Source organism: Anomaloglossus baeobatrachus, chromosome 12, assembly GCF_048569485.1.
Source record: "Anomaloglossus baeobatrachus isolate aAnoBae1 chromosome 12, aAnoBae1.hap1, whole genome shotgun sequence".
Taxonomy (NCBI): Eukaryota; Metazoa; Chordata; class Amphibia; order Anura; family Aromobatidae; genus Anomaloglossus; species Anomaloglossus baeobatrachus.
This window is the reverse complement of record NC_134364.1, coordinates 28806465-28821593: the sequence shown is the minus strand read 5'-3', so window position 1 is coordinate 28821593 and position 15129 is coordinate 28806465. Positions and strand designations below refer to the sequence as shown.

The following is a 15129-nucleotide window of genomic DNA, read 5'->3' as shown; positions in this document are numbered from 1 at the left end:
GAAGCGATGTCCATATACATGAAGGAAAATTTTTCAGAGGGAACTCATCCAATAATCTGCATCACTGGCCGGCTTAAAAAGCCACAAAATGGTTAAAAGAAGACACTTGATCATTCTTCCATTTGGTATCCACTCACAATTGTGTACATAATGAAAAAAAAATCTAACAATGAAAGTGGCAAAGCTACCGCAAAAAGAGAACATGCACATAGAGACCATAAAAGTCGTTTTAGGAACACCACCGCCCAGTTTTTATGAAGCGTCTTCCTCTTGCAAAATTCAGCAGGTACATCGGCATCTAAAAGCCTATCACATTTCATCCACATTTTTCAAAAATACAGTATATCTCCGGTGTGGATTGTATCGAATAGGGCAAAATCCGCTACAAAATCCACGCACATCTGCTTGTACAGTTAAACACTAGACCTTCCAGTTACAGCAAATTGATGGGATTTATAGAAATTTCCCACCCACTTTTTTTTTTTACTCTGTGTAAACTGACCCGCGGGGCGTTTTTGAATCTGCAACATGTTAAAAACCGAGAAGTATCAAAAACAAAGCAGCTTTATTTAAAACATGACATACCAACAGGAGACAAAAATGGTTGCATCAAAAACACAATAAAAATGCATATAAAAAAAACTCAATGAAAAAAAATACAAGTTACCTAATGTCATGCGGTGCTCTGCGTTGCACTCGCTGGGTGTCATGGTGGCACGGACTTTGTTCACACTGCAGCCCAACATACTGCCTGGGATTCCTTAGTTGTCATGGGCGTCGGGTGCTTCTGGCTTCACTGCTCTCCGGAACAGCGGGAGTTAATTTCTGCTGGCCTGTGATCAGCTGCTGGGAGCTCAGGCTGCTGATCATCATCTCCAGCCTTTATAAGGTACTGGATTCTGGGGCTGTTTGCCGGATATAGCTCTCTACTTCCTGCGGTTATCCAGTTGTATGGTGATCTACAAGTTGCAGTTCTGCATGGTGTGTGAGTCCTCCAGTTGTGTAGTTATTTCCTACCCCTTTTGCGTTACTCCCCAGTTCATATATTGTCCCTCCTTTATGTTTGAGTGCAGTGTGCATGAGTTTTCCTTTACCCTTGTCTGTTATTATTTGTGGGGTTTTGATTATTGGGTTTCCAGCCCATCCCCAGGTGCTGGGAAGTAGTATCAGGGCTTGGACAGGGCCACGTTGGAGGCTCGAACCTGACTACCATCAAGTCTACCTTCAAGATAGGGACAGTCCCAGTCTTAGGGTTGGCCTAGGAGACCCTGTTCCATCTGTACATGCCCGTGACACCTAATTTACCTAACAGGTACAGAAAGGTTTCCGAAAATCTGCAACATCAAAAACTCACCAAACACTCATTGCCTAAAGGCCGCTTTACACGCAACTACATCGCTAATGAGATGTCGTTGCGGTCACGGAATCCGTGACGCACATCCAGCCTCGTTAGTGACGTCGTTGCGTGTGACACTTACGAGCGACCGCTAACGATCCCAAATACTCACCAAATTGTTGATTGTTGACACGTCGTTCATTTTCAAAATATCGTTGCTCGTTAGGGACGCAGGTTGTTCGTCGTTCCTGAGGCAGCACACATCGCTACGTGTGACACCCCGGGAACGACGAACGACAGCTTACCTGCGTCCTATGGCAACGAGGTGGGAGTGATGTTCATGCAGCTGCTCTCCGCCCCTCCGCTTCTATTGGAGGCCTGCTGTGTGACATCGCTGTGACGCTGCACGAACCGCCCCCTTAAAAAAGAGGTTGTTCGCCGCCCACAGCGACGTCGTTAGGCAGGTAAGTACGTGTAACGCGCATTAGCGATATTGTTCGCCAAGGGCAGCGATTTGCCCGTGACACACGCACGACAGGGGCGGGTGCGATCGCTAGTGATGTCGCAGTGTGTAAAGCGCCCTTAACACAAACAAATTGTTTTGCAGATTTTGATGAGTATTCGCCATGGATGTGAAGCACAATTCGCAGTAGGAAATCTGCCGGGTTCAATTGTGGCTTGTGCAAAACAAAATGCTGAAGGGGAAAAAAATACTTGATTGTCAGAAAGGTGGCTCCCCCCATGACAACTTCTGCTTTTATGCTTTTTTAGGGTACACAGGCTATTATGGAAAACTGCTTTTGCAGAATTGCAATTGAATGCAATATGTGAATCTATCTTCCATATTCTGCACAGAGATCAGTACAGGCAGAATCCTACCACAGTTGCTTTATCTTCAGAAAGTGTATTTACTGTTCAAAAGTCTCAATCTTGGTTATACCAGGAGTAAAAGCTGTAAAATATGCATCTGGGGACATGTCAGTTTAAAGAGGACCAACCACCAGGATTTTCCTATATAAACTAAAGCCAGTGCTATACTGGGGCTATCATGCTGGTTCTATACATACCTTTAGTTGTGAGATCGGATGTATACTTTCTGAAATACCGGCAAGTAAAGTTTGTGACATGCATTATTATTTGATTGATAGCAGCTACAGAATATCTAATAAGTATGTCGGGTTTTGCTAGTTATTCCCGCCCTTGTCTGCCTGCCTGTCCTTCCTCCCCCTGTCCTTCCTCCCTGTCCTTCCTCCCCCTGTAATAACAGAGACAAGGGGAGGAAGGACAGGAAGCAAACAGGGGCGGGAATAACTAGCAAAACCCAACATGCCTATTAAATATTCTGTAGCTGCTATCCATCAAATAACAGTGCATTTCACAGACTTTACTTGCCTGTATTTCAGAAAGTATACATCCGATCTCACAACTAAAGGTATGTATAGAATCAGCATGATATGGACAGTATAGCACTGGCTTTAGTTTATATAGGAAAATCCTGGTGGTTGGTCCTCTTTAAGATCTGTTGGTGAAAAAAACGGATGCAAATGAATATTAAACTAAAACCAAAGTTCCCCATTTGTATCTGTTTGCATCTGTATTTGCTCTGCTGTGTACGGATCTATTCTGGGGAAAGGTGTTCACAGTATGTGCAGTGCAAATATGGATCCGTTACATGGATGACATAAGAGATGACCATCCGCTATGATCTGATTTCTATAGACTGTAATGCTAGCGTAACCGTTATTTTAATTTTTATTTCAAGAATCAATAGTACAGATCAACATAAGCAACTTTGTAATATATATTATCAGAGAAATCCGCTTTTTTCTCCTCTTATGATCTTTCTCTTCAAGTTCATGGGTAAAATCTGTATTAAAATAAGGCAGATTTTCCCATTACTGAAATAGGAGATGATCACTGTTGGTGCTTGTAAGGTTTTATGGAGAGGTGAGGGAGGAGATAGAGGCAGACAGACATTCGGTTGCAAGTTCTCTAGAAGTAACAGGGCTCCTTCAGACCTCAGTTTTTTTGTACCAGTGCTTCACATGTTCGAAAATCTGACGGCACTAGGACACCGTCCATGTGCTGCCCATTCATCACAGACTGTTTGAGAGGAGAATCTTTAGAAACCTCCAAAAGTTTTTTGTTTTTTTTTGTCTTTCATCCAATAAAAACTCTGGTCGCACTCTGATGGTAATAACTCACAAACTGATCAAACTCTTATGACATTGATGAAAAATCACTGACTCGTGAAGGAGCCCTTAATGTTCTTCATAGAACTTTATAAGCACCAACTGCCATCTCCTATCTCAGTAATGGGAAAGTCTTCACAGAATACAGATTTTACGCGTGAATTGAGAATTTTGAGAATAAAAGACCCATCCAGGAAAATAAAAAATGGATTTGGTTAATAACATTTATTACAAAGTTTCTTAATTTCATGTGCACTATTGATTTGTGAAAAAAATAAAACAGTTATGCCGGCGTCACACGGGACGATCTATGGCGCGATCGCACGAGCAATCGTACCCGCCCCTGTCGTTTGTGCGTCACGGGCAATTAGTTGCCCGTGGCGCACAAAGTCATTAACCCCCGTCACACGTACTTACCTCCCGGACGACGTCGCTGTGGGCGGCGAACATCCACTTCCTGAAGGGGGAGGAACGTTCGGCGTCACAACAAAGTCACACAGCGGCCGCCCAATAGAAGCAGAGGGGTGGAGATGAGCGGGACATAACATCCCGCCCACCTCCTTCGTTCCGCATTGCCGGTGGGATGCAGATAAGCTGTTGTTCGTCGTTCCCGGGGTGTCACACATAGCGATGTGTGCTGCCTCGGGAATGATGAACAACCGGAGCACAGAAGAAGGAGGAACGACTTTTTGAAAATGAACGACGTGTCAACGAGCAACGATAAGGTGAGTATTTCACAGTCGTTCGTAGGTGTCACACGGTACGACATCTCTAACGATGCCGGATGTGCGTCACGGAATCAGTGACCCCGACGACATATCGCCCGATATATCGTACCGTGCTACGCCAGCTTAACTCTTTAAAGGGAACCTGTCAGGTGCACTATGCACCCAGCACCGGGAGCAGTTCTGGGTACATATTACTAATCCCTGCCTATCCATCCCTGTATACACTAGCATAGATAAAGAGATCTATAGAAAAAGTATTTCTAAAGATCCTTCATTGTATGCTAATGAGCGCAGAGACTAGTCGCAAGGGCGTTAGTTCCCTTGGCTAGTCGGCCCCCTTACCATATTAGCACGCCCCTATTGGAGTACTAACATGCTAATGAATGCACAGCAACAGAGGATGGTCGCACTCACCTCTCTACCGTCATCACATCCGATGGTATATTTTGGCTCACTGCGCATTATTCTGGAATTCCGGTTATGCGCACTATGAAACCGGGTGTACGCGTCCTGGCTTCAAACTGGTGTAGTGCGCATGACCAAAAGTCCGGGATCTTGCGCACTGAGCCGAAGTCCAACGTCAGACGCGATGGCAGCAGAGAGATGAGTGCGACCATCCTCTGACACTGCGCATTCATTAACATGTTTGTACGTCCACAGGAGCTTACATGCTAAGGGGGCCGACTAGCCAAGGGAAATAACGCCCTTGCAACTAGTCCCTGGCTTCATTAGCATATAATAAAGGATCTTTAGAAATACCTTTTCTAAAGATCTCTTTATCTATGCTACTAGATACAGGGACAGTTATGCCGGGATTAGTAATATGCACCCAGAATTGCTTGTGGTTCCGGGTGCATATTGCACCTGACAGGTTGCTTTTAACCCCTTCACGACCTTGGACTTAATGGTACCTCCAAGATCGTGTGTGTCCCTTTGTCGCGGGCGGGGAAGGACGCCGCTGCGCTGCGCTCACTAACGCTCGGGTCCGGCGCTGCTGCGATGGCTGCTCGGTGGCTCAAGCAGTGGGCCGGATCCGGGGACTCGAGCGGCGCTCCTCGCCCATGAGTGAAAGGGGGTAGTTTGGTTTGGGGATTTGGTCCGTGACGCCACCCACGGGTTGTGGTGAGGTTGGGCACCACCGCTGCTGGTGACGGGGATCCCGGGAGCAATGGCAGGGAGCAGCTGGGATGTTGTTTTCACCCTCCGTGGGTAGGGGTTGGTGGTCCCAGGGCACGGTGAGATGACAGGGAGGCAGGGTTGGATGGGTGAAGGGTCGCCTGGACCGCGCAGCGCGGTGCCGGACGGCACGGTAGTACTCACTCAGCCACAAAGGTACGCAAAGTCTCTGGTAAACCAAACGGCTGGATGGATGGGTCCCGCAGCCGGCTGCTGTGGTTTCTCCCGGACGGTTGGTGGTGGCTGTCTTTCCCTGCACCTTTGTGTATGTTCGGTCCCGATGGCTTCCCACCGGTAACCTGCTCCCCAGCGTATATATATGCCGGAGGAGCCCTTTTGCCCGCAGGCTCTGGCCCTTGGAACTCTAGCTGTGGCGGTAGCTGTTGCTGGTCGGACGGTTGCCTTCAATCGGGTCTTGGCTGTTAGGAAACCCCTGGGGTTCCGGTCACTGACGGATTTGACCTCTAATGGCGACTCCAAGCCTGGTCAGGGTCCGCAGGCCCTGCCTGTGTGTGCTGGCTTCACTTTGCTCCCCGGTTCGGTACCGGCGGGCCACCGCTCGTCCCCGGTCCTACGGTTCCGCGTTGATCTGCCTCTCCTGCAGACGGCCACCACCGTCTGCCAACCTTGCTCTTAGTGCCCGGGCCACACACCCGGACACGGTCAGTTCGCTCCTCCACTTCTTCACTCCTCTCACTTTCACTTCCCTAACTGCACTCTCCTCTGACTGACTTCCTTCTCCCGCCTCCAGGACTGTGAACTCCTCAGTGGGTGGGGCCAACCACCTGGCTCCACCCCACCTGGTGTGGACATCAGCCTCTGGAGGGAGGCAACAAGGATTTTGTGTCTGGCTGATGTGCCTGTCTCAAGGTGGGGGTGTGTGCTGTAGTACCTGTGACGACCTGACTAGTCCAGGGCGCCACACCTTTAATGAGGGCTTACTCATTTCTACTGTACAGAGTAATAGTGATCCTGATGCTGAAGCATAGCTCTGAACAGCAGAAGCGATCGGAGTCAATCAGCTTCAAGTTCCTTAAGGGGGTTAGTAAAATCAATACAAAGTATAAATTTTTTTTTAAAAAAAAATATGAAAAAATAAAAAAAAATAAAAGTTCAAATCAACCCCATTTTGCCCCTTTGAAAATAAAACAAAAATAATAATAAAATAAATACACATATTCGGTATTGCCGAATGTGGGGTGGCACGGTGGCTCAGTGGTTAGCACTGCAGCCTTGCAGCACTGGGGTCCTGGGTCCATATCCCACCAAGGACACCATCTGCAAGGAGTTTGTATGTTCTCCCCGTGTTTGCATGGGTTTCCTCCAGTTTCCTCCCACACTCCAAAGACATACAGATAGGGACTCTAGATTGTGAGCCCCAATGGGGACAGTGTTGCCAATGTGTGTAAAGCACTGGGGAATTAATAGCGCTATATAAATGAATAAAATTATTATTATTATTCAGAATCTCCAATTGCCCGATCTCTCAAAACATAAAATAAAGTAATCTGATCGGTAAAGGATGTAACAAGAAAAAAATAAAAATCATGTTTTTATTTCGCTACTGCAACCCTGCAATAAAATGCAATAACAGGCGATCAAAACAGCGCATCTACCCAAAAATGGTCTAATTAAAAATATCAGCTCAAGACGCAAAAAATAAGCCATCACTGAGCCCCCAGATCCTGAAAAATGAGAATGCGACGGGTCTTGGAAAATGGTGACAAAAGCGCAATTGTTTTTTTTTTTGTACAAATTGTTTTGGGGGGGGGGGGGGTTTCACCACTTAAGAAAAAAAACTACACATGTTTGGTATCTATGAACTCGTACTGACCTGAGGAATCTTACTGTCAGGTCTGGTTTACCATATAGTGATCATGGTATATAAAAAAAAAACAAAAAAACACGCAATTGCACTTTTTTTTTTTGCAGTTTCACCGCACTTGGATTTTTTTCCCCTTTTTCCGGTACAATATGGGGCAGAATGAATGGTGATGTTGAAAAGTGTAACTCATCCTGCAAAAAATGAGGAAAAATAAATAAATAAAAAAATAATAAAAAATAATAATATAAAAAAAATTGATGGAAAAATAAAAAGTTATGGCTCTTGGAAGAAAAAATGAAAAATGGAATATGGCCGGATGGTGAAAAAAAGATGAAAGATTTGTTTGGTAGTTATTTTTTGGATAGGAAAAACAGTTATCCAGGCTATGGTTTTTGGTCCGTCCAACTACCTAAGGCCTGAAACACACTTCCGCAAAAAAGACGTGCGTGTCTCGCGTTCCGTTTTACGGGTCCGTGTTCCGTTTTTTATGTCCATTTCGCCAGTACGTGTGACATCCGTGTGATGGCGTATGCTCGCCGTGCGTGCGTGTTGAATGTCCGTGTATGCGTGAGATACGTACGTGTCATGTCCGTGTTCAGTCCGTTTGTCTTGATCCGTTTCTGATGGAAATTGACGATGAAAATGCCTATTCATGAGATTCTGGTGTGTCTAATTGACCTATCAGCTGCCATAATCACTAATTGGTAACCTTTGTTTAAACTAATTTAAGAGGGTTAAGGCCCAGTCACACACAATGACTTACCAGCGATCCCAAAAACGACACAATAAGGATCGCTGGTAAGTCGCTGGGAGGTCGCTGATGAGATTGTTGCTGTGTCACAGAAACGGTGACTCAGCAACGATCTGGTTAGCGATCTCGTTGTGTGTGACGGGACCTGTAAAATAACTCTAAACTATTAGGCTAAGTTCACACTTCCGCTGTTTTGCATCAGTCACATGCGTTGCTTGACGCATGTGACTGATGCGTTGTACAACGGATGACAACGGTGACAAAGAAAAGAATTTCTTTGTCGGACTCTGTTGTGTGCGGGGGGCGGAGTTCGGGGGTGGAGTTCGGGGGGCGGAGCTGAGGATGTCAGTGCCGCGGTCTGCATGGCTGGGGACAGGTGAGTGAGTGTGTCTGTGTGTGTGTGTGTCTACATGCGTGTGTACATGCGGAGTGCGGGAGGGGGCGGAGCGCGAGGGGGTGGAGCCGAGCGGGGTCGTGGAGCTGAGGACGTCAGTGCCGCGGGGACTGCAGGGCTGGGGACAAGTAAGTGAGTGTGTGTGTGTGTGTGTACACATGCGGAGTGCGGGAGGGGGCGGAACCGAGTGGTGAAGTGTCGGCCTCCTTGCACACTGTATCCAGGGTAAATATCGGGTAACTAAAAGCAAAGCACTTTTTGCTTGGTTACCCGATATTTATCTTGGATACCAGCTTAGTGCGGGCTCCCTGCACCCGTAACCACTGTAAATATCGGGTAACTAACCAAAGCGCATTGCTTGGTTACCAGATGTTTATCCTGGTTACGGGGGCGGGGAGCCAGAGAGCGCATGCGCAGCGAAATCCTACGGATCACGCTGCTCAAAAAACGTTACAGGCTGCCTTGCTCCCGCACGGCGGTCAGTTAAAAAACGACTGACCGCGACGCAGCGGATGCAACGCAGCATCATCAGTCACAATCCGTCACTAATAGAAGCCTATGGGGAAAAACAGGATTCCTGCAAAATATTTTGCAGGATACCGTAATTCCTCAAGGCTACGGATTGTGACTGATGCAAAACAACGGAAGTGTGAACTTAGCCTTAACTACTAAAAACGCACACGGACGGTACGGATAGCACACGTACATGCTACGTGTCACGTGAGTGTAGGCATGGACTCATTGACTTTAGCGGGTCTGCGTGATGCCGGAGAAACACGGACATGTCAGCCGTGTGAAAAAATGCTTACACGAACAATCCACACGGACACATGTTCCGTGTGGCTTTACGTGTGTGTGCCTGTTACCATAGGGTAACATTGGTGCACGTGTGCTCGTGCCGCCGGTACGTTTCAAAACGTCCCAAACACGTACCGGCGGCACGGAAGAGTGTTGTAGGCCTAACGAATAGCTTTGGATACAGATGATTTTAGGAAATCCGAAAACCCATTCCTATACGGCGGCTGTGCGGATTGTTAATATGATGCGTGAATCTTTCTTGATATGTGGTATAACATTTATAAAGCCAAGATTTCCACCATAGAATCCAATCACATTGCAGAAATCCATGACCATGGTGATGAGGCGGGGATGGTTCTCCTCCTCTGCCGTATGTCTATGGATGAAGGAGCAATGTGATGGGGAAAGGCTCAGTTCCATGTGAGCGGCAGGGTGGACCTTAGGACCCTGAGGAGGATGTACTCTCTCTGCAGGACTGAGCTAAAACAAACAGCTGAGTGAGAGCAGAGGGAAGGGAGGGAGATACAGAGAGGCAGGGATACAGGGGAGAGGGGGAGACTGGAGGCTGGAAGGAGGCAGCAGCAGGAGGACATCACAGGGGTGCATCCACCACAGGCTGGGGGGAGAATGTGAAGGAGCTGGCTGCCTCTCACCTCCCCCATTCATACAAATCTCTCTCATCCTGCCTGCAGTAAGCATGAGAAGGATCAGGGCTAATGCCATCGCCATCCTGACTGTAGCCTGGATCCTGGGCACCTTCTACTACCTATGGCAAGACAACAAACCTCATCCTGCAACCGCCAGCAGATCTCCAAGCAAAAGCCGGCCAGCAGTGAGGCAGGAGGGGCACAGGGAGGACAGGACCAGCCCTGGGGCTGTAAGTATCAGCACCTTGTCATGTATCCCCATCAGGGGGGAGGGGATTGAGGACTGGTCCCTTGGTGTCTACACAAGGACTCCTTTACCGTTTAGCTCAGATCCCCCTAATTCATTGCTGCGAGACTTGTAAAACCAAAACATCTCCTCTGGTGGCTCATCCCCGGAGGTGAATTCTGGTTCTATAGCTTCATATCTGCTCCGTAAAGTCTCCTTCCCAGAATAACTTTGCATTCCCGGTACCTGGCAGTTACAGCTACCTGTCTCAGAAACTTATTGTCATAGCCGAGCCACCGATTACTGATCTAAGACCTCATATCGGCTTCCTCCACTAATGAACCCTTGTATCGTGAACATCTAAGACCTCTACTCGGTTTCCACCAATAATGAGCCCTTTTATCATGAATATCTAAACCTCTAATCGGTTTCCACCAATAATGAGCCCTTGTATCGTGACCATCTAAACCTCTAATCGGTTTCCGCCAATAATGAGCCCTTGTATCGTGAACATCTAAGACCTCTAATCGGTTTCCACCAATAATGAGCTCTTGTATCATGAATATCTAAACCTCTAATCGGTTTCCGCCAATAATGAGCTCTTGTATCGTGAACATCTAAGACCTCTACTCGGTTTCCGCCAATAATGAGCCCTTGTATCGTGAACATCTAAACCTCTAATCGGTTTCCGCCAATAATGAGCCCTTGTATCGTGAACATCTAAGACCTCTAATCGGTTTCCGCCAATAATGAGCCCTTGTATCGTGAACATCTAAGACCTCTACTCGGTTTCCGCCAATAATGAGCCCTTGTATCGTGAACATCTAAACCTCTAATCGGTTTCCACCAATAATGAGCCCTTGTATCGTGAACATCTAAACCTCTAATCGGTTTCTGCCAATAATGAGCCCTTGTATCGTGAACATCTAAGACCTCTATTCGGTTTCCGCCAATAATGAGCCCTTGTATCGTGAACATCTAAGACCTCTAATCGGTTTCTGCCAATAATGAGCCCTTGTATCGTGACCATCTAAGACCTCTAATCGGTTTCCGCCAATAATGAGCCCTTGTATCGTGAACATCTAAACCTCTAATCGGTTTCTGCCAATAATGAGCCCTTGTATCGTGAACATCTAAGACCTCTAATCGGTTTCCGCCAATAATGAGCCCTTGTATCGTGAACATCTAAGACCTCTAATCGGTTTCCGCCAATAATGAGCCCTTGTATCGTGAACATCTAAGACCTCTAATCGGTTTCTGCCAATAATGAGCCCTTGTATCGTGAACATCTAAGACCTCTAATCGGTTTCTGCCAATAATGAGCCCTTGTATCGTGACCATCTAAGACCTCTAATCGGTTTCTGCCAATAATGAGCCCTTGTATCGTGAACATCTAAGACCTCTAATCGGTTTCCGCCAATAATGAGCCCTTGTATCGTGAACATCTAAGACCTGTACTCGGTTTCCGCCAATAATGAGCCCTTGTATCATGAATATCTAAAACCTATAATCGGTTTCTGCCAATAATGAGCCCTTGTATTGTGAACATCTAAGACCTCTAATCGGTTTCTCCCAATTATAAGCCCATGTATCGTGAACATCTAAGTCCTCTAATCGGTTTCCTCCAATAATGAACCCTTGTATTGTGAACATCTAAGACCTCTAATCAGTTTCCGCCAATAATGAGCCCTTGTATCGTGACCATCTAAACCTCTAATCGGTTTCCACCAATAATGAGCCCTTGTATTGTGAACATCTAAGACCAATAATCGGTTTCCGCCAATAATGGACCCTTGTATCGTGAATGTACATTACATTTATTGAATAATTTGTATTGATTCTTGCATTACTTTCTGTTGGCAGAGTTATTTTTATTTGGGATCCAGTCTACAACTAAAAAAGCCCTTACAACCCCAAGGCTGTCTTAACATGCTGGGAGTTGTAGTGCCCCCCCAACAGTCATTGATGTACCATTTAGAATTTTAATATAATTCCCGAAGTGGTCACTAATATTGCCGTTACCGTTGCTTTAACGGCCATTGTGTGCTGTACAGTCTTTTTTTGGCTTTTATATTGTTGCCTACTTACAGTGCCTTGCAAAAGTATTCGGCCCCCTTAAATTTTTCAACCTTTTCCCACATTTCAGGCTTCAAACATAAAGATAAAAATGTTAATGTTCTGGTGAAGAATCCACAACAAGTGGACACAATTCTGAAGTTGAATGAAATTTATTGCTTATTTAAACTTTTTTAAAAAATAAATAACTGAAAATTGGGGCGTGCAATATTATTCATCCCCTTTAAGTTAATACTTTGTAGCGCCACCTGTTGCTGCGATTACAGCTGCAGTCTCTTGGGGTATGTGTCTATCAGTTTTGCACATCGAGAGACTGAAATTCTCGCCCATTCTTCCTTTGTAAACAGCTGGAGCTGAGTGAGGTTGGATGGAGAGCGTTTGTGAACAGCAGTTTTCAGCTCTTTCCACAGATTCTCGATTGGATTCAGGTCTGGACTGTGACTTGGCCATTCTAACACCTGGATACGTTTAATTGTGAACCATTCCATTGTAAATTTTGCTTTATGTTTGGGATCATTGTCTTGTTGGAAGACAAATCTCCGTCCCAGTCTCAGGTCTTTTGCAGACTCCAGCAGGTTTTCTTCAAGAATGGTCCTGTATTTGGCTCCATCCATCTTCCCATTAATTTTAACCATCTTCCCTGTCCTTGCTGAAGAAAAGCAGGCCCAAACCATGATGCTGCCACCACCATGTTTGACAGTGGGGATGGTGTGTTGAGGGTGATGAGCTGTGTTGCTTTTATGGCAAACATATCGTTTGGCATTGTGCCCAAATAGTTCGATTTTGGTTTCATCTGAGCAGAGCACCTTCTTCCACATGTTTGGTGTATCCCAGGTGGCTTGTGGCAAACTTTAAACAACACTTTTTATGAATATCTATGAGAAATGGCTTTCTTCTTGCCACTCTTCCATAAAGGCCAGATTTGTGCAGTTTATGACTGATTGTTGTCCAATGGACAGACTCTCCCACCTCAGCTGTAGATCTCTGCAGTTCATCCAGAGGGATCATGGGTCTCTTGGCTGCATCTCTGATCAGTTTTCTCCTGGTTTGAGATGAAAGTTTGGATGGACGGCCGGGTCTTGGTAGATTTACAGAGGTATGATTCTCCTTCCATTTCAATATGATTGCTTGCACAGTGCTCCTTGTGATGTTTAAAGTTGTGGAAATCTTTTTGTAACCAAATCCGGCTTTAAACTTCTCCACAACAGTATCACGGACCTGCCTGTTGTGTTCCTTGGTCTTCATGATGATATCTGTGCTTTATACAGAACCCTGAGACTATCACAGAGCAGGGGCATTTATACGGAGACTTGATACCACACAAGTGGCTTATATTTGTCATCATCAGACATTTAGGACAACATTGGATCATTCAGAGATCCTCAATCAACTTCTGGAGTGAGTTTGCTGCAATGAAAGTAAAGGGGATGAATAATATTGCACGCCCCAATTTTCAGTTATTTTTTAAAAAGTTTAAAATAAGCAATAAATTTCGTTCACCTTCACAATTGTGCCCACTTGTTGTTGATTCTTCACCAGAACATTAACATTTTTATCTTTATGTTTGAAGCCTGAAATGTATATATTTTCATGAAATATTTGAGTGAGTGCCATTTTTTTGGTCAAGCGCTTTCCTTCTAAATTAATTTGAAGCCTGAAATGTGGGAAAAGGTTGAAAAATTCAAGGGGGCCGAATACTTTCGCAAGGCACTGTAATAGTCCACACGTGTGATGTGCTGTCGGAAGCGTCAGATCACAGTTAATGACCGTGCTATGAAAGCCATATTGCAGATTGTGAGGCTAGCTTGTTTTTGTAGGAGGCTTTTGAAGTTGTACAGTGCTGCGCACTATTCTGGTGCTATATAAATAAAATGATTATGATTTTTATGCACTTTGTAGTTCACACGGAGAGGATTATCAAAGTTTATTTCTGACGAGTTTGTGAAAACTTTGCAGTTAATTCCGCTTGGAAACCGCTCCAAACGTCACAATGTCAAAAGACCGCAAAACAGAATCGGGGGACAAAGACTTTAGTCAGTGCTTCAGGAAGAAAACGCTTCCCAATAAAAAAAACAGCGTCTGTGTGCACACGACGGCTTTTTCAGGTGGATTCCGCCACAGAATGTTCATGCTTTTGAATGTTATTTAGGGCGCTCTCATAGATCCGGCTTTTCGCCGGTTTGGCGGATGCGGCGCACGCCAGTACAGTATATACAGTACAGTCGCAGCACCGCAACTTGTGGGTCACATGCTCCGGTCTGTACTGTATACACTGTACTGGCGTGCGCCGCATCCATCAAACCGGTGAAAAGCCGGATGTGTGAGAGCGCCCTTAAAGGGATCTGTCTGCAGGTTTTTGCCACCTAATCTGAGAGCAGCATAATGTAGCGACAGAGACCCTGACTCCAGTGATGTGTCACTTACTGGGCTGCTTAGTATAATTTTGATAAAATCACTGATTAAAGGGGTTGTCCACTACTTTTACATTGATGGCCTATCCTTAGGATGGGTCATCTATGTCTGAGTGGCCCGGGTCCGACACCCAGCACCCCATCAATTAGCTGTTCCCGGTCCCGACAGTGGCAGCAGTGAGCTGGAAATGCTCAGTTCCGAAGCTGCTCCGTCACGTAGCCACGGCCAGGTACTGCATATCTACGTCCTATTGATCTGAATGGGAGGCAGATGTGCAGTACCACTATCAGAAGACAGGGCAGCTTCGGAACTGAGCAGCGGCACCAAGATCAGCTGATCGGTGGGGGTGCTGGTAGTCGGACCTCGGCCAATCAAACATTGATGACTTATCCTAAGGATAGGCCATCAATGTAAAAGTAGTGGACAACCCCTTTAATCAGCAGTAGATTATGATTAGAGAACTACTTTGCGTGCTGCCTGGTAGTCCAGCATATTCATGGCCTCTGAATGACGGCTTTGCTTTCTGTGTACACTGTATATGGGCAGAAAGCTATCAATCAGTAATGGG

General features: G+C 45.9%; 1 protein-coding gene across 1 annotated transcript in view; it reads left to right on the top strand.

Annotated features, from left to right (window-relative positions):
- Positions 1 to 9674: 9674 nt before the first annotated feature.
- GALNT16 (polypeptide N-acetylgalactosaminyltransferase 16) overlaps positions 9675 to 15129 on the top strand; it is a 200322-nt gene continuing 194867 nt past the window's right edge. The window contains exon 1 of the mRNA XM_075330467.1: positions 9675 to 10077. Within this exon, the coding sequence (XP_075186582.1) occupies positions 9898 to 10077 (180 nt within the window). The 5' untranslated portion in view covers positions 9675 to 9897. The remainder of the gene's footprint in view (positions 10078 to 15129) is intronic.